The 23576-nt window shown below is 54.4% G+C and overlaps 1 protein-coding gene across 1 annotated transcript in view; it reads left to right on the top strand.

Moving 5' to 3' along the window:
• The window catches only part of sorbs2a (sorbin and SH3 domain containing 2a), a 39627-nt gene extending 16309 nt beyond the window's left edge, over positions 1–23318 (top strand). Inside the window, 26 exon segments of the mRNA XM_048995904.1 lie at positions 420–509; positions 1631–1657; positions 1832–1965; positions 3324–3572; positions 4468–4597; positions 4807–4961; positions 5639–5705; positions 6877–6927; positions 7412–7545; positions 7547–7620; positions 8135–8249; positions 10635–10718; positions 11992–12048; positions 13187–13236; positions 13659–13840; positions 14342–14958; positions 14960–15809; positions 16741–16823; positions 17103–17149; positions 17237–17351; positions 18592–18723; positions 19141–19332; positions 21088–21198; positions 21806–21855; positions 21953–22059; positions 22831–23318. Coding sequence (XP_048851861.1) covers positions 420–509; positions 1631–1657; positions 1832–1965; positions 3324–3572; positions 4468–4597; positions 4807–4961; positions 5639–5705; positions 6877–6927; positions 7412–7545; positions 7547–7620; positions 8135–8249; positions 10635–10718; positions 11992–12048; positions 13187–13236; positions 13659–13840; positions 14342–14958; positions 14960–15809; positions 16741–16823; positions 17103–17149; positions 17237–17351; positions 18592–18723; positions 19141–19332; positions 21088–21198; positions 21806–21855; positions 21953–22059; positions 22831–22892 — 3965 coding nt within the window. The 3' untranslated portion in view covers positions 22893–23318.
• The last annotated feature ends 258 nt before the right edge of the window (positions 23319–23576 follow it).

Genomic DNA, 23576 nt, shown 5'->3' with positions numbered 1-23576 from the left:
CAATATGCCAAAATCTCGTATTTTGTTTGGTCATTTATGGTTAAGTTTAGGCCTGGGCAAAGGTTAGGTTCGTCATGTTGGGATTAGTTTTCCCCATAGAAATGAATGAGTTCCCACAAAAATATAATTACAAACCTGTGTGTCTGTGTGTGTGGAAGGTGGCTGGATTACAGAAACAGCACTGAGCTGTGCGTGTCACTCGCCAGGGAACTGGGGGAGTGTGTATTTGAAAACAGCTATGTGCTTATGTCTGCATGTTTGTGTATTTACGGGGGCAGCTGTGTGCGAGAGTGCGTTCAGTGACTCAGCTGGAACTGTGTGTTCAGTGTGTTGTGTGTTCAGTCACCCCACTGTAACTGTGCATGTGCTTCTACCTCCTGGCCACTGGGGGCGTGCTTCTGCATGACGCTGCCATCCAGATAGTGGAGGACGAGCGCGAAAGAGCACCGCCGTGTGCCTCACGCTCACGCCCGTGAAGAGGGTCCAGAGCTCCCCGAACCTGCACGCAGGTACTCACCCCGCTGCCCCGCCCACCCCCGGTGATGTGCGCTGCCCTGACCACTCCGCTGGCTCCTCCACTAGGGACCGCTTGCTGTATGGCTGGCGGCCACTTCCCCCTGTCTGTTTCAGCTGACCCCCCCCCCTTCCTCTAACTAGCCCCACACTGACCATCTAACCACCTCCATGGCCTCCTGCCAGCTGTCAGGAGCCCCTTACCTCCACTTTGAATGAGGCCCCCTCCTCCTACCCTTTTCCTGCTTCTTCTCCTGGCTGCACTCTGTTGTTTATCTTTCCACATAGCCCTCCTCAGTGCGGGGGGAAGGGGGGGGGGGCTCACTGGACCATAGTGTGCAAGCCTGAGCCTGTCCTGCATGCAGCCATGGCGACCGGTGGCTCTCTCAAGGCAGTTTTTGGGGTCTTACCCTCCGCCTGCCATCGCACCCCTTGACCGTCGCAGATGCAGTTTCACCTGAGCTTTCTGGATGCCGGAGGTGGACGCTGGGATCTCTCCTCGCAGCTCGGCCGCCCCGTGGCTCTATTACCCCATAGTTCATCTCTGTGGGCTTTAATCGAAGTCCAGGGCTCTGCTGTAGATGAAAGACCTGCATCTGTTGCTGTAGGGAGCCAGGACGTTAGCCTGAAGTGCGTCGTCCCTCTTAGTATGGAAACCGCACCTCATCACATCTCTCCCATGTGAAAACAGAGGAGCCTCGTCCGATTCCCCAGCATGCAGAGACCCCACGTCCAGCCTTATGGACATGTCCTCCAGATGTTCGCAAGGACGGCTACCAAACTGCTCGCTGACCTTATAGGTTCCCTTAAACATGCTGCTCCATGGCTGTGTGGGTGCCCCCCCCTCCCCTCAAAGCCAGCTAATCTAACCCCTGGCCCACCTCTCATTGGTTGCCTCTCTCTTCATTCTTCCTCTGTTTTCTCCTCTACCCCCCCCCCACCCCTAGATCTCCCTTTCCATACCACATTCACCATCCCCACCATGACGATGAAGGTTACTCTCACACCTCTGTTCTCAGGTCTGCTGTAGAGTCTGCAGACCTTGCCGTCCTCCCGCTGGCTGCTGATGACTTGCCGATGTTTATCTGACGTTCAATGTCAATTTTTTTTTTTCCAGGTAGTGAATCTCAGTCGTCAGAATCAGGTAACGGCACCGCGTATCTCTTAAATAGGGTGCATGGCTCAGCATGGCGGGGGTGGGATTTCAGGACACCTGCTGCAGCGGAGGATCATGGGAAGGCTGGCGGGTTCCTCCGCCAGCGCTGTGGGAAAGGTCAGCTCCCTCATTCTCCTCTCGCATCTCCTCACGCCCCCCCAGATGCCTGGAGGTCGCGTAGCGTCACCGACGGACTCGGGAATGGGGACGCCGGCACACCGGGGTCCTCGCTGGCAGCCAAGGGGTTCCGGAGTGTGCGGCCCAACCTGCAAGAGAAGAAGTCACCGCCCACCCTGGTAACGTCAGATATTCACACACCTCCTTGTTCCTGAGTAGCAGCCTTGCGACTGAGAGCTGCTATCATGTGATCAGTCACCCCATGTGGATCCTAACATATTTCCATCTTACCATCTTCCTCCATTCTGCACCGTATTTTTCATTTTTGGGGTAAACCCAGTTAAATTAAGAGCTCATGTGTGGCCCCCACCTCCCCCGGCCCCCATAGGGCAGAATCCATCACTGTCACACCGCAGCTGAAAAGTCCGAGCAAAATAGGGTACAGGGCTCCCCATCCAAGCCCAGAAATGGGCCAAATCAAATGCAGTGTTCTCTTTTTCCCAACAGAATAATCTGGAGGCTAATCACAAGCTGGCTGGTCTCTGTCGCGGACAGGAATGCGTCTCTCTTTGTCTCTTTGTGTGTTTATTTTAATTCAGTGGAATGATTGGAGCCTTTTGGCTTCGGAATAAATGTTGACGTGAACGTCAGTGTCTGGAAAGCACTGTGGAATCACGGAGTGGCACAGTCCGGGGATAAAGACCTCTAAATATTTCCTTTTCAGGCTTTCTGGGATTAAGCAGAAGCCCGCGAGGTTCCACCTCGCACCTGAAAGCTCTGCCTTGTTAAAATGTCCGTGTTTTATTTTGCATTAAAGTAAAACGCCTATAAGGTGCGGCCTCTAATGTTATGGTGAATATTATGGTGAATGTTATGGTGAATGTTATCGTGTCTACCCCCACCCCCACCGGCTTTTCGCCGGGTGAAAAGGTCCCACTTCCACCCCCCAGGAGGGAGAGCTACCACTCGGCCCCGGCCGGCCCTAAGCCCCCCTCTTACAGCCACCTCCACTCGCTGATGGAGGCAGGGACCGCCTCCTTTGCCCTGAGTGACAGGGTGCTCGTTCAGACAGATGCAGTCCCCCAAGGCACCAGCCCACCCCAGGTTTGGGAATGTGGAGTGCCAGCCTCCCCCCAGCCCCCACTAACCTGCTGAGGGTCACAGGCACTGCCCAGCCCCCACTCCCTCTAGAAACTTCCAAGTTTACCAACATGTATTTATTCATTTATAAGTACCAATCAACACTCCCCCGGTGGACCACATGGTAAAAGCCACTGCATCAGATCAGAATAATGCCCCCCCTCCTCACTGCAGTATGGATTTGCCCCCATCCTCTGTTCCCCAGTGTAATCCCATGAATTGGCTATGGTGAAATGTATTGCGCATGTAACCATGAGTTAGGAAACTTGTACCTCCAAGCCAAAGCAGACTCCCGCCCCTCCCCATTGGCTCCTGCAGGAGGGCCCACCCCTCAGCATCACTTCCTGTTTGACATTCTCTATGTCACTCATTCTCTATCTCTCTCTCTAACTCCCAGCCCAAGGCCCCGCCTGCCCTGTGCTCCCCCACCCCCTCTCAACCCCTGGCCCCCTCCCCGTTTGAGCGTGCCACCTCGCCGCTCACGGCGTCAGCCCTCAGTCACTACTCGTCCTCGTCTGGGGGCGGGCTGGAGGAGCTGCAGGTCGACTCCCCCCCCGGCACAGCCACACCCTCCCCAACACTGTGTCAGATGTCCGCTGTCGCCGAAGGCGTCGCCCTAACTTCCACCGCTGCCTTCGCCACCAATGTAACTATCCCCAAACCCGCCCCCCAGAAAACCCCCGTTCTCAGATACTAACTGCCGACAGCACCGTCTCGACCCATCCTGTCAACAGTCAACACTAATGTCCCATCCCTGGTCTTGCTTTTGTAACGTATGGGCCTCACACATGTGTGACACTACTGCCTCACAGAATTTATATACCGTGTTTTGGATGTTCGAATGCATACTTTAGAATTTTGAATGTGTACTTGGGAATTTAGAATGCATACTCTAGAAGAGTGTTTCCCAACCCAGTCCTCGGGGAACAACGGACAGTCCACGTTTTTGCTCCCTCCCAGCTCCCAGCCAATCAGAAACACCGAATACCTGGTACAGGTGAGCTGGGAGCTGCGAGGAAGCAAAAACGTGGACTGTCTGGGGTTCCCTGAGGACTGGGTTTGGGAAACACTGTTCTAGAATGTGTATTTTAGAATTTAGGATGTGTACTTTTGAATTGCGACTGTGTGTTAAACAGCATTTAGGGTGCATGTATTAGGATTTAGGATGTGTTAATAGTTCTTCTGGCCAGTAAAAACTATAATAATTTGTATAATTATGTAACATATCAAAAATTTGAATTATTGGTTTTTAGGGAGTGCAGTGTTTGCAGTGTGATAATCCCTCTCTGCGCTCAGTCCTGCTGTACAGGTCACGCCCTGTGCCGATTCCGCCCCGGAGAGTTTACCCTCTGTTTGAGTGTTACATGAATGCCGCGTTGTGGTGGGGTTACTGCGAAGCTAACATGCCCCCCCCAGCCTGTGTGTGGTCCTGCCCCCCTTACTAACGAATCTGACTGCTTGACTGCCAGGATGCCTTCCTCCACGCTGCGAGTCATTATTCAAACCGGTATGTCCCATGTTCCTGCACCCCCCCCCCCCAGGGCGGCATGACGACAGTGAACGGGAGCACCTGCCATGCCCAGGGGTCCTTCTCCTCACCCCCAGCGTACCCCCCACCGCCGGTGTCACTCAGCCCCTCCTCCGGACCCCTTCCAACAGGCCGGAGCACAGGTTAGTGAAACCATCCCATAATTACCCATCTGTTAATTTCTGTTTAGTTAATTGGCCTCGGCATCCAGCTTTCACTGCAAGATGGCTTCCCTGGGTCAGCGCGTGCTGTATTAAAGCAAAAACACAGAGCACCATGTGACCATGTGACTACCCCCAATGCCCCTGCCCCCCCTAACCCATTGACCTCCTTGTGCCCCCCCCCCCCCCAGAATCCCCCTTCCCCAGGGAGTCCCACACCTCTCGCATCACCGTGCCCATTGCCCGCTTTGAGGAGGAGGAACGGAGGGTGTCGGTCATTAAGGCTCCTCACTACGAGGGCATCGGACCTGTGGACGAGTCCGGCATCCCCATCGCCATCAGAACGGTGAGGGCGGAGCCTGCAGAGGGCTGCAATAGGCTGGCACATCAGTCTGACTCTACTCGACAGCTGTGATTGGCCTATGGGACTGCCATTGGCAGTAACATCAGCTTTGATTAGGCAATAGAACTGTGCATGGCAGGAAAATCGGCTGTGATTGGACAACTGGATTCATAAAGGCTGGTTGACAGCACAAAGGAGCATAAACTGCCACGCGACCCCTCATTGTATCATGCTCATTGTATCCCATCTTCATGAGGTGCACATTTACATTTATTGTAATGTTTATATTATAGTCTTTATGAATCTGCTGGGGGGAGGGGGGTGGGGGGACACTCGAAATCCATATCCCCAAGCGCCTGCTTCATTCAGCCCTGGGGGGCCTGGAGCTGCTGAGGTCAGCCAGTCAGCAGGCAGCCGTGGACCAGCCTGCGATGTATTGATTGTTCTGGCAGTCGCGCTCGTTCTCGCACGCGTTCTCTCTCTCTCTCGCTCGCTCGCTCTCTCTCTCTCTCTCTCTCTCTCTCTTTCACCTTCCAGTGTGTTCCTCCTCACAAAGCATCCCTCCTGTCCGCCTCCTCCCCCCTCTCTCTCTATCCTGAGAGCTGAGTGCCGGCTGACCGCCTGGCCAGGCACGGCTCGCAATGCCCGTCTGCCGACATTAACCGCCTTTTCTACCCCAGACCGTGGACCGGCCCAAGGATTGGTACAAGACCATGTTCAAACAGATCCACATGGTCCACAAAGCAGGTGAGGCCTTGGCTCTGTGCAGCTGCCGCCGTGCTCAGTCCTTTGGGGTGTTCACATGCCGCCGTGCTCAGTCCTTTGGGGTGTTCACATGCCGCCGTGCTCAGTCGCCGGCATGACCAGTAGGGCAGCCCGGTACCTCCTGAAGCTCCTTTATTGCTGTTTTTGTCTTGGTTTCTTCCTCAATGCTGCTTTGTGGCCAGAATCTCGCTCTCAGGGGAGTCGGCACCCGCCGTGTTTAGGGGGGATTCATTAACTGTACTCTCTGGTCACCCTTTATTCCCCTCCCTTGCGTCGCTAGGTTGGGGCTGACTTAGCAGCTTTTACCGGGCAGTTAGCATCTGCTCAGTGGGCAGTGGCTGGTGCTCTCTCCCCTTTGTGGCCCACCCCGCCCTGCTCCTCCTGTCTTCCTCTTTGTTAAACACGCATCGTGGCTCAAATGGCCGCTTACAACCCGGAGGGCCTCGGTGATGCCGCTCTTCACGCACGGCTCCTCGCAGGAGTCTCCATCTGCTCGTTAAAGCTGGTGCGAGTCCTGTGAGCCAAGGCTGGTTAGGGAGGATCTGTGCGATGAGGCGAGGGCATGCTGGGGAGGGCCTGGGGCGGGGGGGGGGGGGTAATCCATAATGTTATTTTGTGAAATACAGGATGTGGCTGTCAGCGTTTGCTACTCTTCTTGCGCATTGATGCTGACACACACGCTGACTCGCGCTTGCACACACTCATGGCTCATGCAGAGGTGGCTGGCTGCTTGAATGCTCATGTGCTTCAGTGTTACACGCACAGCCTCTCCGCACTGGGCTGTCCGGCCGACCACTCTGACCTCATTGGCCCCTTTTATGTGGGGTGGAGCTTACTCTTATCCAGTGGAATTATCTCTCATTGGTTCCCCCCAAGCCTAGTTTAATGCTGACCTTAGACGCCGGGCTCACACCCTGACTCTCCCCTGCCAGTGCTGTTTGGGCCGGTGGTCAGTGCCAAGCTGTTCACTGTAGGCTTTACCAGAGTTAGTGTGCAGTGTCTGCTGTAGGCCTCAGGGTGGGGAGGGGGGGGTGCTCGGTGCTGGAGGGGCGACCCGACAGTGCTGTCTTTGGAGGACAGGACATGTGGCCAATGCCCTTAGGGAGACCCACCCAATGCCCTCATTTGACGCATTTGTTTCTTCACGTTGCAGATGACGATTACGTAGATGCATACAGTGCCGCCTACGGTGCGATGAGCACAGGTAAGACCGTCAGTATGGGCAGCTGGACGCCCGTATCCTGATTGGCTGTGACACTTTTACGAGGAACACTGGGGGTTAAAACGCAGCACAGCGTGTGGCTTCCTCTGATTGGTGCAGGTGCCTCCCATGTGACCTTGACTGGCGCATTGCCATTCTGCCACGGTCCCCAGGGGTTGTGCTTCATGCAGATTCCTCTCGCTTTCTCCAAGATGTTGACGGCCCCGTTAATATTATTATTCTGGGAAATAATGCACCACGTTCGCTCAGTCACACACACAAGGGCCGGGGGCCCCTGATAAGGTGAGGGGCCATGGGGCCTGCTAGTCACATTAATGCTGTGGCGACCCCCCAGCGGTGTGTTCATGCTGGTACAGCAGCCGGCACCTGGTCTGCTTAGTCTGGCGCACAGGAGCATGACGGTGATGTGCCGGAGCGACTCTTTGGAGGCCTCCTTAGGCTGAGTTCCTATCTCCTTCCACCACAGATGGTCCCCCCAGCCTCCTTCAAGCCCACCCACCTCCCCGGACACACACCTACCGGCCGCTGTCTAGGAACACCACTGATGGCCCTGGGGTCCTTGGCGACCCCCCAGCCTCCGGCCTGTCGCCGTCGCCGCTCCCCCCCCCCACCCCCGCCCATGCCATCCCTGGTCCAGCTGAGGCCCCGAGAGAGGGAACGGGACCCGCCCGACACGTAAGCGCTGATGCCTCCTGCTGGACCACTCAAGAAAATGACTCAGTGTTTCCCAACCCGGTCCACGGAGACTCCCAGCCAGTCCACATTTTTGCTGCCTCCCAGCTTCCAGCCAGTCAAGACTTCCAAATACTTGGCATGGGTGTGTTGCATGCCGGGAGAGAACAAAAGAATGGACTGTGGGGATCCATGAGGTTTGGGTTAGTAAGCACTGACTCAAGTGACAGGTGGAGAGGTTAGACATACAGCTAGGAGGGTTTATGTGCACATTTTATGTGTAAAATTGTCATAGTGCAATATAGGAAACCATGTCTGAAGTAGTACATGCCGCAAATGAAAGTATGATGTGAATGGCCACCATTCACACAGGCGCATTAATGCTGCAGCAGGTATCATGTAACCAGGTGTCACTGATCCCATTTGCCTGTGTCTGGGTTTGGTTATCTGGCCAGAGCTTCCGTGAGGATTTATTTGTACCCACTAGTAATTTCCATCACTTTTTCCCTAAAAACAGGAATGAATGGGGACCCCCGGACCGAAAGGTGGACACCCGAAAGTACCGGGCGGAGCCCAGGAGCATCTTTGAGTACGAGCCTGGGAGGTCCTCCATCCTGGAGCAGGAGCGACCGGTGAGCACACTGCTCTGTCGTATCCATTGCCTAAGGGGCGCTGTGTCACGTTTTCTGTCTCCCAGACTCCCAAATGAGCCCTCTCACAGAAGGAAGCTCCGCCCATTCCTTTGTCAGGCCACACCTCCTCAACTAAACCGATTTAACTAGCCAAATAAGGGGAGTTTCTTTGACTGCCTCTCGGGTGTATATAAGGTCCTGCATGTAATCTTCTGGAAATGTCACGTGAGCCGCAGAGCAGATGCAGTGACCACATCCTGGGCATCAGGGTCGCTATGGCCTGGAAAGATTAGCGAGCCCCAGTCTGATGGTGGGAAGCTCTGCATGCATCCCGCGTAGCCTTTAGCTGTAACAGCCTCCATCCCGGTTAGCCCTTAGCCATAACCTCCGTCATGCATCCCAGTTAGCCCTTAGCGGTAACTACTGCCATGCATCCCGGTTAGCCTTTAGCTGTAACAGCCGCAATCCCAGTTAGCCCTTAGCCGTAACCACCGCCATGCATCCTGGTTAGCCCTTAGCCGTAACCACCGCCATGCATCCCAGTTAGCCCTTAGCCATAACCTCCATCATGCATCCCAGTTAGCCCTTAGCGGTTACTACTGCCATGCATCCCGGTTAGCCTTTAGCTGTAACAGCCGCAATCCCAGTTAGCCCTTAGCCGTAACCGCCGCCGTGCATCCCGGTTAGCCTTTAGCTGTAACAGCCGCAATCCCAGTTAGCCCTTAGCGGTAACCGCAGCCATGCATTCCGGTTAGCCTTTAGCCGTAACAACCACCATCCCGGTTAGCCCTTAGTGGTAACCGCCGCCATGCATCCCGGTTAGCCTTTAGCTGTAACAACCACCATCCCGGTTAGCCCTTAGCCGTAACCACTGCCATGCATCCCGGTTAGCCTTTAGCTGTAACAGCCGCAATCCCGGTTAGCCCTTAGCGGTAACCGCAGCCATGCATTCCGGTTAGCCTTTAGCCGTAACAACCACCATCCCGGTTAGCCCTTAGCCGTAACCACTGCCATGCATCCCGGTTAGCCTTTAGCTGTAACAGCCGCCATCCCGGTTAGCCTTTAGCTGTAAATGCAATTAGGAGCTATACTGCTTTCTCATGGCCAGTTTTGTTTATAGTTGCATGTCCAGAATGAAGTAAAAGGCTGTTACAGCCTCTCTGTGATTTTTCAATCCTGCTTCTTGACATAAATCAATGAAGGGGCTCAATTGGCTGAGAGACAGGCCGAAGCAGACTCCAGCACACTCACAGGCACCGAGAATAATCATTTGAGCTACAGAGGCCCAGTTCTGGGGGGATCAGTGCTGTTTTCCATTGGAATGGAAACGCTATATCACCCTCCATCTGAACACGTGAAGTAGCCTCTGGGTTTAGCAGCATCTGTTGACCAGTACAGTCATACAGAATAGAGTATTATACTGGTTATTCATGTTAGTCTGGTGGCTTATGTTAAGCCGGCAGCTTGTGTCAGTTTATCTTATACTGGTCTGGCAGCTTACGTTAGGCCAGTGGTTTACATTAGTATGGTAGCTCACTTTAGCCTGAGAGCGTATGTTAGCCTGATGACTTACTTTAGCATGGTAACTCACTTTAGACTGATAGCATATGTTAGCTTCGTAGCTGATGCTGGCTTCTTTGAGGTGCCATTAAGCTGAGAGCTGTAGTACTGCAGTTTCACAGTTTTTTCTCAGTTTATGTATGACAAAAGTGGTGTGTTAAGAATATCGTTCAAAGGTTACAGGGACACCAGACTGAACACCAACTAAAGTACAAATATGGCAACAGCAGGGACACTGTTACTCAATGCGCAGTTATCACCTCGTATTTCTGGGGTGTCGTCGTTCTCCTGCCATGGTGAGTAATTTCACATAGTTTTTCTGAAGATGAGTCAACGTGAGTGAGTCATAGCCATGGAGACCCAGCGAGGAGTCCGTGTCTGTGCAGGGGGGGCAAAGGTGCAGTTCACTCCTGCGTGCAATTCGGGAGTGCTCTCATCTGTGTGACAGGAAAGCACCAGCAGGCTCCCAATCCCTAGATGATTAGCAATCAGCTGGAAAAGAGCCTGATCACCGTGCCAGGAATCTGCCTGGGGGGGGGCAGCGCAGGCGGGAGTGTGTGGGATGTGTGTTTCTGTAGACGGCGCAGGAACGACGGTGCCAGTGGAAGAGGGGAAGCGTGAGCTTGTGCGCTGGGCGCCTGCTGCCCCCTGCTGGCAATCTGGCAGTACTGTCATCCCTGTGTCTTCATTTGGGGGATCGAGCGCAGAACCCAAAACGTGGGAGTTGTAGCTGGGGGGTCTGTTGTCAAACCCATCCCATATCTCTGTGTGCTCTCTCTCTGTCTGCCCCCCAACCCACTCCTCCCCTTTTGCTTTCTGCTCCAGACTAGTGCCTTAAACCCCGATGACATAGATTTAGAGAACGAACCCTGGTATAGGTTCTTTTCCGAGCTGGAGTTCGGGCGGCCGGTAAGTGCGTGTGCTCTGCGTGGCTCTAACCCCCCCCCTCCCCCCCCCCAATGAGGGCTGCGGTCCCCCATGGCCCCCTCAGCCACCTGCCTGACACCAAGGGGCATGTCCCCCGGCATAGGGCGTGCCTCTGTGCATTTCCTTGGAAATGTAGATCACTACCACCCTCACTTCAAAACACATTTTCACAGAACTTCCTTTAATTATGTTGGCTTTTAAGAGGATTCACACAAAGCAGCTCCTTAGTAAGATTTGAAAATATCCTTTCTGTCTTGTAATAAGAAAGTTCCCTTGACTTTGAGGTTCTCCCATTTATCTTAGTTTTTTTCCTGTCATTGTCTTTTCTGAGTATTTGGTGATGGAAAAAATGTGCTCAGGAAAAATGGGAATCAAAGTCTTTCTTATCATAAGACATCCATTAATGTCCAGAAGAAGCAGGGGACGTGTGATTTGTGGAGGCCGTTTTGATTGGCTGACTGGAACACGCAGACGTGCATGTGGGCCACCTCAGCTGTCCTGATTGGTGCTCTCTGCCTCGCATGGAAATATGCAGGCACTTATGACCCTGCATTTAGAACATTAGAAACCTGGAGCCAGGAGGTTACGGGTCTTTCACAGTTTGACCATGGATCTCTATTCGGCTTCCCCTCCGTCTCTGCTGCCGTGTTTTACTGAGCTCTATTTATGTCTGCTGCTACTTGGTCACATGACTAGCTTGCTCAATAACTATTAGAAAGAGGAAGTAACTGCTGTGAGCCTTACAGACACACAGACAAACGCACAGACACGCACATACAGGCACAGACACACACAGCACACACAGACAGGCTACTAAAACTGACCCCTGCCGCCTGGCAGTTTGGCATGAGGGCAGTGCGTTGCCCTCCTGCAGACGGTGCACATGTGACAGGCGTTGTGTGTGCTCACTCACTTTCCTGACAGACAGCCCTGAATGGCGCCATAATCGCAAATCCACGGACCATTCCGCACATAGTGTTTGTTAAGTAGCGTGTGATGCTAATTCCCCCCCCCCCCCCGTATCCCCCCTTTACCGTTTACCATCTCTGCCACTCTGCATGGCGTGTGTGTGTATAAGTGTGTGTGTGCTTAAGTGTACGCGTGCGTGTCCTGCTTGGTCTGCTTCAGTTTTCTAATGATGTCACTCTCTCCACATGTTCTTTCCCATGATGCCTCTGACTGTTCTCCATCTCATCTCCACCTCCTCTTCCTCCTCCTCCTCCTCCTCCTCCCACCGCTGCCTCTGACACTCAAGCCTCCCAAAAAGCGGCTGGATTATAATCCAGACAGCGCCCCCGCTGGGCTCTTCGAGGTAACCCCCCAGTCCGATATGTCGCTGGCTCATGCCTAGCTCCGCCCTCACCCCTGCCTCGGCCGTGTCCGCCGGTCTGCCCCAGTGCATCCTCCCGTGACGTGACAGCTGGTGTGGGGCTTCATGGGTGTTGCCTGCAGTGTGGCTGCTGCCATGTGCGTGACAGACGTGCGCATGTGACAGACGTGTGCATGTGACAGACGTGTGCATGTGACAGACGTGTGCACCATGGTGTGAAGCTGATTCACTTGTATCACATACCGGCCATATAATTCATCCACACATTTGAATCATAACTATATAATTATAACAACCTTGGTATATTTTCCGTTACGGCATCTCTATGATGGGTAAATTTTCCTGGTAACCAAGTACAGGCAGAAAGCTTTTCTGTTTACAAAACATAGAGACGATTTAGCTGAACCATCTAAACAAAATTCTGTACAATCAGTGATGCCATCACTTACCTCACATTTGTCTGCTGTGCTGTGATTGGTCAACCTGACACGGTTTCCAATCAGAATGGGCAGGCAGAGGTTTCTGGCTGGTAAACAGCCATGTGTCATTGCTAGTGAGAGGGGGAGGGGATTTGTTACAGACAGGCGGCTGGTCCCTCAGAGCTCCTTACATCTGCTCCTCTGCATTGTATCGACAAGGCTGCCCCCTCCCAATTGCAAGAATTTTTTTTGTCTGCGTTGGCTGTGCTGATTGGAGGCGTCGAGCGTGGAAACGACCGTGCAGGGAGAAGGGGACGGTTTCCCGGAGGCATCAGCGGCGCGCTGCAGAATCAGCAAGCGCGTTGGAGTCACAGCACCCACAGATTTGTGGGGAGGGACCAGTGTTGCTATGGAAACTGAGGCAGGTCACTAGGAGGAAAAAGAGGGGCATTGCCACCTCTGCGGTTTCTGAGGGGTCTGTCGCTTGTGACGGGTCTGACAGTGCGACCGGGGTGAAGTCTCTGGGCCAATGCAAAGCGGGAGGGGGTGAGGTTAGGGCGGGTTGTCCATGAATGGATGCTGACAGCTCGACCAATCAGAGCAGAGCAGGGGCGGGACAGGCGTGCCAACTGGGCATTGTGCGTCTCACAGCTTTTGTTGCCGTGAGATCAGGCTTCTCTTTGTTCTTCACTCTTTTTCAGACATCTTTGCAGCTCACTCCAGCGGACAGGGAGACAGACAGGCCATTGAGGTGAGATTTTTCACCCTGTTACACACAGACACAGATGATCACAGACAGGTAACCACAGACAGACACAGATAATCACAGACAAACACTGATAATGACTGACAGGCCATTGAGGTGAGATCTGCCATCCTGTTACACACAGACACGGATAATGACAAACAGATAATCGCAGACACTGATAATAACAGACCGACACCAAAAACCACAGACAAATACTCACAGACACAGGCCTTTTAGGTGAGATCTGCCACCCTGTTGTATACAGACACAGATGATCACAGACAGACACTGATAATCACAAATAGACGTAGACAGGCCATTTAGGTGAGATCTTCCACAGAGATACAGACACACACAGTCCCATTCAGGGTCTTGACCATCACTAACATATCTCAATTTTGCCCCCCCCCCCCCCCCCCCCCCAGCTCAGCCAGCGATTACAGAAAACGGCGAAAGTCTGAGCCAGCGTTCAGCCAGCCCGGACAGCGGGGGGATAATAATGCACCCCAGCCATCTCCCAGCCCCGGGGAACCCCCCAAGGCTAGCAGTGGCACCCTGAGGAGACCGCTGGCTCGCTCATCGCCCTCATCACCGTGCAGGGTCAAAGGTATGAGCAAGTTCCTGCTGGGCGCTCAAATGGGCAGACTCACATGCACGCACACATCTAGTCGTACGCCATCACACTGACTGTATTACTCTGACACACTTATGGTATCCCACCTGCACTGACCCCTCCCATCCTCCAGGAAGTCCCGCCCCCTGTTTTCCTGCTTTTCCCCTTTCTCTGACTCCTCCCATCCCCCAGGAAGTCCCGCCCCCTGTCTTCCTGCCTTTCCCCTTTCTCTGACTCCTCCCATCCCCCAAGAAGTCCCGCCCCCTGTTTTCCTGCCTTTCCCCTTTCTCTGACTCCTCCCATCCCCCAAGAAGTCCCGCCCCCTGTTTTCCTGCCTTTCCCCTCTCTCTAACCCCTCCTGTCCCCCAGGAAGCCGCACCCCTGTTCACCCTCTCTTACTGACTTCACCCCTGTCTGTTTTTCTGTCACCCCTGATCGCTGCTAATCTCTTCTCTTGCTTCTCTCCTGCCATGCTGCTCTGTATGGATCTCCAAGGTGGGATTATTAGCCCGGTTTACTCACTGCAGTTAGCTAGTTCAGGTATCGGGCGTGGCAGTTCACGTGACTCTGCCCGCCTTGGCCCCCCTGCCACCCCGGTCCCAGCTTTCGCCTCCACCACCCCCCCGGATTCCAAGCGTTCTGTGTGGCAGACACACCGGCAGAATGCAGAGACGTGGAGCAGCGGCGAGGATGTGGCGATGCCTCGTCTTAAGTCACGGAGCTGTGACGACCTGTTGATGGACGGGGGCGGGACGGGGGCCAGGGCTGGGAACGGGCGCACACACTCAGAGAGCCCCCCCCCTGACTCACCCGAGCCTCGGGCACGACTGCGGGCAGCCCACGATGCACCGGGCTTCCTGCAACTCTACCGCAAGATGCACAGGATCGACCGGCGTGAGCTGCTGGCGTCTGAGGTGATCCGCTCGGTGCGGGCGCGTATCCTGGAGCTGGAGGCGGAGCGGCGTGCCGAGCGGGCGTCTGAGTGGCGGGCACAGGGCGCTGAGGTGCCACGTGACATGGTGCCCACGCGCATTTCTGAGTATGAGCAGCTCATCCAAAAGTCCCGCTCCATGCCCAACCTGGATGAGGCGCCAGGCTCCGAGGGCACCACCCCCCCGCCGCCGCTTTTCCATCGAGTCACTCCTGGAGGAGGACCAGCCCGCCCGGGACCCCCCTGAGGGCCGGCCACAGCGGCCCGAGAACGGTGGCCCCCCCGGGGCAGGCCACGCAGCCCCAGATGGTCCCACCCACGCACGTTTCGACGGCTCGGACAGTGAGCACGACGCCCCGCCCTCTGAGCTGAGCGACTTCATCCAGGTGGAGGGCTCATCCTTCTGCAGCGAGAGCGAATTTGACCGCTGCTCCCTCACCTCATCCGAGAGCCTTTACGGCTCAGGCAGCCATCGGCACCACCTGCACCTGCACCACCTTCCCCAACCACCGCTTCACTCGCGCCACACCCACAGCTCTTGCAAGGGCCGCTGCCCCGCCTCCTACACGCGCTTCACCACCATGCTGCGCCACGAGCGTGCCCGGCGGGAGCGCCGCCCCCCTCTGCGGCGCGAGGAGGCTCAGCCTGGCCTCTCCAAGCTGGCCTTCTTGGTCAGCCCAGTGCCTTTCCGCCGGAGCAAGGGCTCGCCCCCAGAGAGGTCGTCCCGCAAGCAGAAGCGCAGCGGGAGCTCTGTGTACGACGCGCTGGACCGTGCCCTGCGGGACGTCTGTGAGCACCTGCGGGCCCGTGGCAGGGGCGGGGCCTGGGCCGAAGGCCCTGAGGAGCGTGTGCTCCGCCGCCTGCTGTCGGAGCTGCTGCCTGACGTGCCCGAGAGGGACTCCTCGCTTCGGAGCCATCGGCAGCATCCGGCATACTCCCCGCAGCCAGACGGCTCCCCCTGCTGGCCCGAGCGTGACATGGCACCTCACAGTGCCTCTTTCCAGGGGAACAGCTATGCAGACTACAACGAAGGTGGAGCGCGCGCGTGCCCACAGCCCATCATCGCCCCCATCCACCCCCCCACCACCCCACCTCATGTCTGTACATCCGCCGCGGCCTCGTGATCGTGCTTCCTCGCACGATTCCTTCCCCCCCGTTCACAGAGGATCCACGGACGCCCGTACGCACGCCGATCGGGCCTCTCCCGCCAGCCGCCTCTCGTCTGAATGCAGCTTTGCGGCGCTGATCCAATCTTATATCTGTCCTCGTCTACCTTTTTTGTGGTCCGGATGTTTCTGATGCAGGGTTTTCTTGTGACTCTGTAGTAGCAGCACGGGACACAGCACACTGACTCTACGCTGTTTCGCTGTTGTCACTCGTGTCCTGTGCTGTAAAATGCATGCCTTTGTGACACCATCCAGGGCTAGATGCTGCTGATACCGTATGTCCCGTCCCCAGACCCCCTTCTGGCAGACTACTGGATACAGCAGTGCTTTGATTGGCGTAGATGTGGCAGCCAGTAGCGTTGCTGCCATGGTTTTACTGTTCATGGGGGGAATATGTCACCATCTCTGTGACTGAAGAAAATAAATATACTCATTTTGTTTTTGTGTATGAATAGCAGCATCTGCAAAGTGGTGCCAGTCCATAATATTCCAGTGTCAGTGTGTCATCAGTAAAGGGGCTTTTTCATTCCGTGAGGAGGTGGTCTTGGGGGGTTGGCTGGGGGTGGAGTCTGCATGACGTGGTTGTGCTCACCCTCCATGCATCCTTGTCTGATGAACCAGTGCTTCACTGTGCCTTCACCCTCTACCCCCCCATACATTTTCTGAATGTCCCCGCCCCCCACCCGGGCACTCACCTATCCATCGCCTGGTCCACGCATGCGGGGGGGGGGGGGGGGCATACTTGCATCCGGGCCCACAGGCCCTCTCTCACAGCCCTCCCCTGTGTCTCCCCACAGATCAGGATGGATCCAGGACTTACCCCTACCCTGAAGGGGGGCAGTACGGGAACCACAAGAGAGGGCTGACCCCCGATAAAGAGGTAAGGGACCACTTGATACCCCATCGTGAGCCACCTGTTTTTAGGGTTTACTTCCTTGTTCCCATTGCATGGATATCTGTACCCCCCCCCACCTTATGACATCATCCAGCGTTCTATGTTGATGGTACTGTGTGTCCTACCCTAGACCCCTTTAGCCAGACTATTGGCTGAGGCAGGGCTTTGATTGACATGTACCTGGCACCATAGTACATTTACCCTGGCATGTATCTTAGCTCCGCTGCCGATCCCTATGGTTCACCAAAGTCTCTCTCCTGACAGAAACAGCCTGCTCGAGCCATTTACGATTTCAAGGCGCAGACTGCAAAGTAAGTGTGTCTGCCTTCCTGTGTGTGTGTGAGGGCCTGTGATGAGACTGTACTGGGCTCGCTAACAGGTGCCGTTGCATCTCTCAGGGAGCTAACATTCAAGAAAGGGGACGCCATCAGCATTATCCGGCAGATCGACAGCAACTGGTACGAAGGGGAGCACCGAGGCCGCTTGGGGATCTTCCCCATCTCCTACGTGGAGGTGCGTCTCTCTGTATCTCCATGTGTGTCTTGTCTCTGATCCTCTGTCTGTACGTCCACACTGCGTGTGTCTCTGATCCTCTGTCTGTACGTCCACACTGCGTGTGTCTCTGATCCTCTGTCTGTACCTCCACACTGCGTGTCGTGTGTTTGATTTTCTGTCTGTATCTGCACACTGCGTGTTATGCCTGTGATTTTCTGTCTGTACCTCCATACTGTGTGTCATGTCTCTGATTCTCTGTCTGTACATCCACACTGCTTTTCGTGTCTCTGATCCTCTGTCTGTACGTCCACACTGCATGTGTCTCTGATCCTCTGTCTGTACCTCCACACTGCGTGTCGTGTGTTTGATTTTCTGTCTGTATCTCCACACTGCGTGTTATGCCTGTGATTCTCTGTCTGTACCTCCATACTGTGTGTCATGTCTCTGATTCTCTGTCTGTACATCCACACTGCTTTTCGTGTCTGTGATTCTCTGTCTAATTCCACACTGCGTGTGTCTCTGATCCTCTGTCTGTACCTCCACACTGCAGGTTGTGTGTGTGATTTTCTGTCTGTATCTCCACACTGCATATTGTGTCTGTGATTCTCTGTATGTACCTCCACATTGTGTGTCGTGTCTCTGATCCTCTGTCTGTATATCCACACTGCGTGTCATGTCTGTGATTCTCTGTCTGTATCTCCACACTGCGTGTCATGTCTGTGATTCTCTGTATCTCCACACTGCATATCGTGTGTGTGATTCCTTGTCTGTACTTCCACACTGCATGTCATGTCTATGATTCTCTGTCTGTATCTCCACACTGCATATCGTATATGTGATTCTTTGTCTGTACTTACACACTGCATATCGTGTCTGTGATTCTCTGTCTGTACTTACACACTGCATGTCATGTCTGTGATTCTCTGTCTGTACTTACACATTTTGTGTCGTGTCTGTGATTCTCTGTCTGTGTCTCCACACTGCATGACATTTCTGTGATTATCTGCCTGTATCTCCACACTGCGTGTCGTGGCTGTGATTGTCTGTCTGTATTTCCACACTGCGTGTCATATCTGTGATTCTCTATCTGTATTTCCACACTGCTTGTTGTGGCTGTGATTATCTGCCTGTATCTCCACACTGTGTGTCGTGTCTGTGATTCTCCGCCTGTTCCTCTTTTTTAGGCTTCTGATTCTCTGTGTCTTCCTGCAAGCATCTTCTTGTTGCTGTATTAAAGGTCTGACCCCCCCCCCCACAGAAACTCCCCCCCACAGAGAAGCAGCAGCAGCCAGCCAGGCCGCCACCCCCAGCACAGGTCCGAGAGATCGGAGAAGCAGTGGCTCGCTATAACTTCAACGCGGACACCAACGTGGAGCTGTCTCTGAGAAAGGTACCGCGTGCTGGAGGCCATTGGAGCTGCCCTGTACGCTCTGCTCAGTCTTCGACACCACCTGGAATAAGCGTCACCCATTCTTGTATCTTAGGGACCATCTGGATATAGGTATCTCACAAGGAGTGTCTAAGGGATCATCTGAAGTTATTCGTGCTTCTGTCTTAATGCTATGACCATTAAGAATCATCAGCATCCACTGAGTTATCACTAGTTAAGGGAGAAAAATTAACCCAAAACAATCAGCCTTGTCCAGTCATGGACTGGTTTAACCTACTAAGTTCATTAGTTGATTATTTTATTGGTGTCCATTGGGTAAAACCTGGCATGGTAATCTGGTCTTGCTGTGTCCTCGTCACTGGCCAGTAGTACTCTGACATTGCTGTGCATGTGCCTATGTGTGCACGCATGTGACAGGGCGAGAGGGTGGTCCTGCTCAGGCAGGTGGATCCAAACTGGTATGAGGGGAAGATTTTGGACACCCAGCGCCAGGGTATCTTCCCCGTGTCCTATGTGGATGTCATCAAACAGTCTCCCAGCACCCCCAGCAGGAGCCCGGGCTCACAGGGCTACGGCAGCGACCGGCCGGCCGGCCCCCCCTCCTCCAAGGTAAGAGTGCCTGAATCGGGTTCTGGACGGGCCTAGGACCCTAATAATCAGCATTCTCACTCTTATTCTCCTCTCGCGAGCAGTGAAGGGCTCCCGCTTTCTTGGTAGGGCAGCCTCTGTTATCCCGGGGACTGAGTTCCTGTAGAACAGGTTGAAGGTCCAGAGGTTGCACAGGTCATTAGTTGGTTTTCAGTGTATCTTCTGGTCTTTCGCTGGGTTCTGATGGTTCTTCTCTTCTCACAAGCCGATGTTCACAGCCCCTGCCTTTGGCACACCATCGCCATTGCCGAAGTGTAGTTCCTCCCCTGTCCCCCAGAGGGCGCACCTTCAAGCCATCACAAGCGAGTGGATCTCGCTCACCTTGGGAGTCTGCCCCACCATGGGAAGCCCTCCCCCCTCGCCTCCACCCCTCCCAGCTGACCTTCTGTCTGATCTGGATGTCTTCAGCTCAGCAGCTCCGCTGAGACTCCTACTTACTCCACTACTGAGCCCCACCTTCATGACACAGAAAGAACCCATCCCTCCAGCCCCCTCCTTGGAGGCCCCTCCCATCTCCCTGCCTACCTACACAAGCTCTCTCATTTCTCAAACTAATCCTGCTCCTCCTGTGCCTGCCTGTACCTCCCACCACGGAAACAAACCCACGGGTTCCCAGGAGAACCCACTGTCTCTGCAGCCAGATCATGCAGCAGTTTCCCCTAAGGATGGTGCTCCTGGAGACTTGGGTGTCAGGCATTTACCCCTCGTGAGTAAGGAACAGCCATCTGTGGATGAACAGAGCAGGTATCTGGACCTAGTGCCCATTACCCAGGAGAACCTGTCAGAGAGTGAGTTTGCGCTGGAGACCAGGTCAGAGGTAGAGCTGTCAAATGAGGTCCTGGAGCTACACGTTGAGGAGGACCCCTCTGAGAGCGGCCCGATCCTTACACAGAGTGGAGCTTCAGTCCGAGAGGTAGCGCTTGCATGGTCTGATGTTTTACTCTTTAATGGTACCGTGCCTCACTAACCAAGTATGAATCTATCTAATGTTAGGACACCGTGGCCAGATCACTACTTGTAAATTCCTATGTGGTTTGTGGAGCTTGCATTGGTCGGACAGCCCAGTGTCCTTGTTTGTTTAGCCTGTGACAGCAAACATGTTGATTCTGAAGGTCTTCGGTATCTGCGGTCCCTCCCCCGCTAGGTCCACGTTTCCTCAGATGCCGCCCAAGACTCTCACACCCTGCCTCTGTCATGCCCCGCCCCTCCCCCTCCTGCCACCCCTCCCTCGGCCACGCACTCCCCCTGCCTGCTGCCTTGGTCACCGAAGATGAAGGTATTATGTGGAACCACATCAGTAACCCTGACCCTCTGAAAATGAAAGGCCATAGATGGCACTCCCTGCCCCCAAGATGAAAAAGTAACGTTTAACCCATTAAAAGAGGCTGAGTGTGTGGCATCAGGAGCTGTGTAAGGAGGTGCTGAGGATTGAGGAGGTGAGGAAAGCAAGTGAGATACTGTACAGTCCATTCTGTTTGCATAAACTCGATTATAACATGATATCAGTAAATGAAGACACTTCTGACCTGTGTATAAGATCTAATCTGACATCAGATTAGCATGGGCTGGGAGAACCCTTTAAAGGCTGCGAGTGTTCACAGCAGGAGCTGTTCTCTGTGTGTGTGTGTGTGTGTGTGTGTGTGTGTGTGTGTATGTGTGTGTGTGTGTGTGTACGCTCGAAGCTCACCCCAAACCCTGTGGTTCTGGTTCTTTCAGCCGCCTTTGAAATGTGACATTGTCGCGGACGGTAAACCCCCCCTTAGCCCCCTGATGTCCAGGAGGTCATGCAGGTCATCTGCAGGTCACGCCTCAGGGGCCTCTTCCAGGGTAGGGTCACGTGTGTCACCCGGGAGGGGGTGCAGCCCACAGCCCCTCTTTGCCTGGGATATGATCATTTCTCCTACTAATACCATGAAAACCTGCCCTTTGCCCCGCCCCAGAGACCAGCACATCAAGGCCGGAGATAGTTACCCTTCAGGAATGGTGGTTCAAAGGTGGTAGGAATTTATACGGCTGCTGTGATTGTAATTGCTGTAATTCAGCTGTGGCAGTAAATACGTTGTGTCAGAAGTTGCCATTTGGCTGATAGCTCTGTGTGGCTTGGGGGCGGGGCAGGAGGGCGTGTCCTGGATGGACTGAGTCCTTCCTCCTGGGCGAGTATGCATGTCAGAACCGGGCGTGACGCATGGTCTGCCAGTGAGGAACGGGCCACCCAGGACTAATGCGAGTCGCTGGTGAGCCTGCCGCTGTGTTTGGTAACCCTGCCTGGCAATTGTTACTGTCTTCAGAGCCAAACCTGCAGTGCTGTTGGTCCTGCTTTGACTAAGCACTTGCCTTGCCCGATAATAAACGTAGAATTTGTTATTTCACGTCTTTCTCTCCTCTTTCCCTCCCCTTCTGTGTTCCCGCATGCCCCGCCCACCACCCCACCCAGCCCCTCCGGCCCGCCTTTGTGCGAGACACCCAGCCCTGTGGAGGAGAGCTGTGAGTGACCCTGCCTCCCGCCCGCCATGTGAAGATTCTCCCACCGCATCCACACAGTGTGTACCTAAGTCCTGTCTCTCTCTGGCGCCCCCTTCAGGTTCCAGGCCCTGTATAACTACCTGCCCCGTAATGAAGATGAGCTAGAACTGAAAGAGGGGGACCTGGTGGATGTCATGGAGAGGTGTGACGATGGCTGGTTTGTGGGTAAGCCGACATGGGTCCATGAGCCTCGCAGGGGGCCAGGACTGAGCCAAGATTTGCCCACAGCGTCAGATTGCGTGTCAGTGCCACGGACTGTACCCAGGGTGTACCCAAGTCTGGTGCCACCTGCTGACTGGGATGGGCTCCAGGCAAAAGAAAAGTAAAAGATGGATGGAGACACAAATATTTTACATTTGTACCCTGAGTCTGTGCTCTGATTCCTGCTTGATCTCACAGCCACGTCATGCATGGTCATCTGACAGAGATACATTGAAATCCCCTCCATGCCCCCTGACCCGTTCAGAGCCGTGTTAAAAATGTGATCCCTGCTCTCAAGGTGTTCTCAGGCTTTTTTTTTTTGGGTGGGGGGGGATGAAGATTTCAGTCCGTCTGTCTCGGCAGAAGTGTCACAGCAGCCAGACAGCTGGCGCATTAACGAGCGCATGGCTGGGGATCACAGCGCAGAGCCGTGATGTCACAGCAGCCGGACAGCTGGCGCATTAACGAGCGCATGGCTGGGGATCGCAGCGCAGGGCTGTGATGTCACTCGCTGGCTCCGGGCCGCGCACCAAACGTGCCGCATTAGCTGCCTTATCCACTTCGGTATTTTTGTCCTTCCTATTATCGAGACTGCTTTTCTGCTAAATCAAGTGTGTACCGTCTGACTCGATAGACAGGAGGCACTGATACCCTCTTGTTTCCATGACGATTTCCCCAAACCGTCAATGGAGCAGAGGGGCATCACTCATCTGCTCTCTGTGATCCTCCCTCCAGGTACCTCCAGGAGAACCAAGATTTTCGGGACGTTCCCTGGGAACTATGTGAAGCGACTGTAGGCTCCTGGAAGTGAGGGCGTCATGGACGCGTGTGCGTCTGACACGGAGGATAGCCGTTAGCGCCGGCTGGCCCCCCTTTCCGAGGGCCCGGCCCGGCGACAGCTGCACCTGCTTCACGTTCCGGTCGCCGCCTCTGCTCGGGGCCCAGCGGACAGGAGAGTCAAAGGTCGTCACCCGCGGTGACCGGAAGCCACTGCCCCATAGTGTAGTGAGGTTATGACTTCATGTAGTATGTTGTTTTGAGACTATTTCATCTTATTAATAATAAGCTTTTTTGTTTTTTGTTGATATGCAATAGCTATAAAGAGCGAGGGAGTCAAACGGCATTCCCTCTACCGAAATGTACACTCACAGCCTGCTCGGAGTCACTGATAGATTGTAAACCTCCTTTGCTGTATAACAAAGTGCCCTTTTTGGCTGTCCTTCTCTTCGTTGTTTTTCTTTATTTTCTTTTTTTTTGGGGGGGGGGGGTTGTCCACCACATTAGCTGACATGTATTATCCTTTACGGTTTTTCAGTGACTAAGGAGGGTGGGGTTATTAGTGAGGATGTGTTATTGAGCACCAGTGAGTAAATTGCCCAGTCAGCGGGTGTTTGTAAGCAGAGCTAATAGCTAGCAGGCTGCCCCCCCCCACCCCACCCCCATCACTCAGGTGCTCACTCCAGATTAGCTGATCAGGCCTG

The sequence above is a fragment of the Brienomyrus brachyistius genome, chromosome 25 (genome assembly GCF_023856365.1).
Source record: "Brienomyrus brachyistius isolate T26 chromosome 25, BBRACH_0.4, whole genome shotgun sequence".
NCBI classification, from domain to species: domain Eukaryota; kingdom Metazoa; phylum Chordata; class Actinopteri; order Osteoglossiformes; family Mormyridae; genus Brienomyrus; species Brienomyrus brachyistius.
This window is presented reverse-complemented; position numbering and strand designations above follow the sequence as displayed.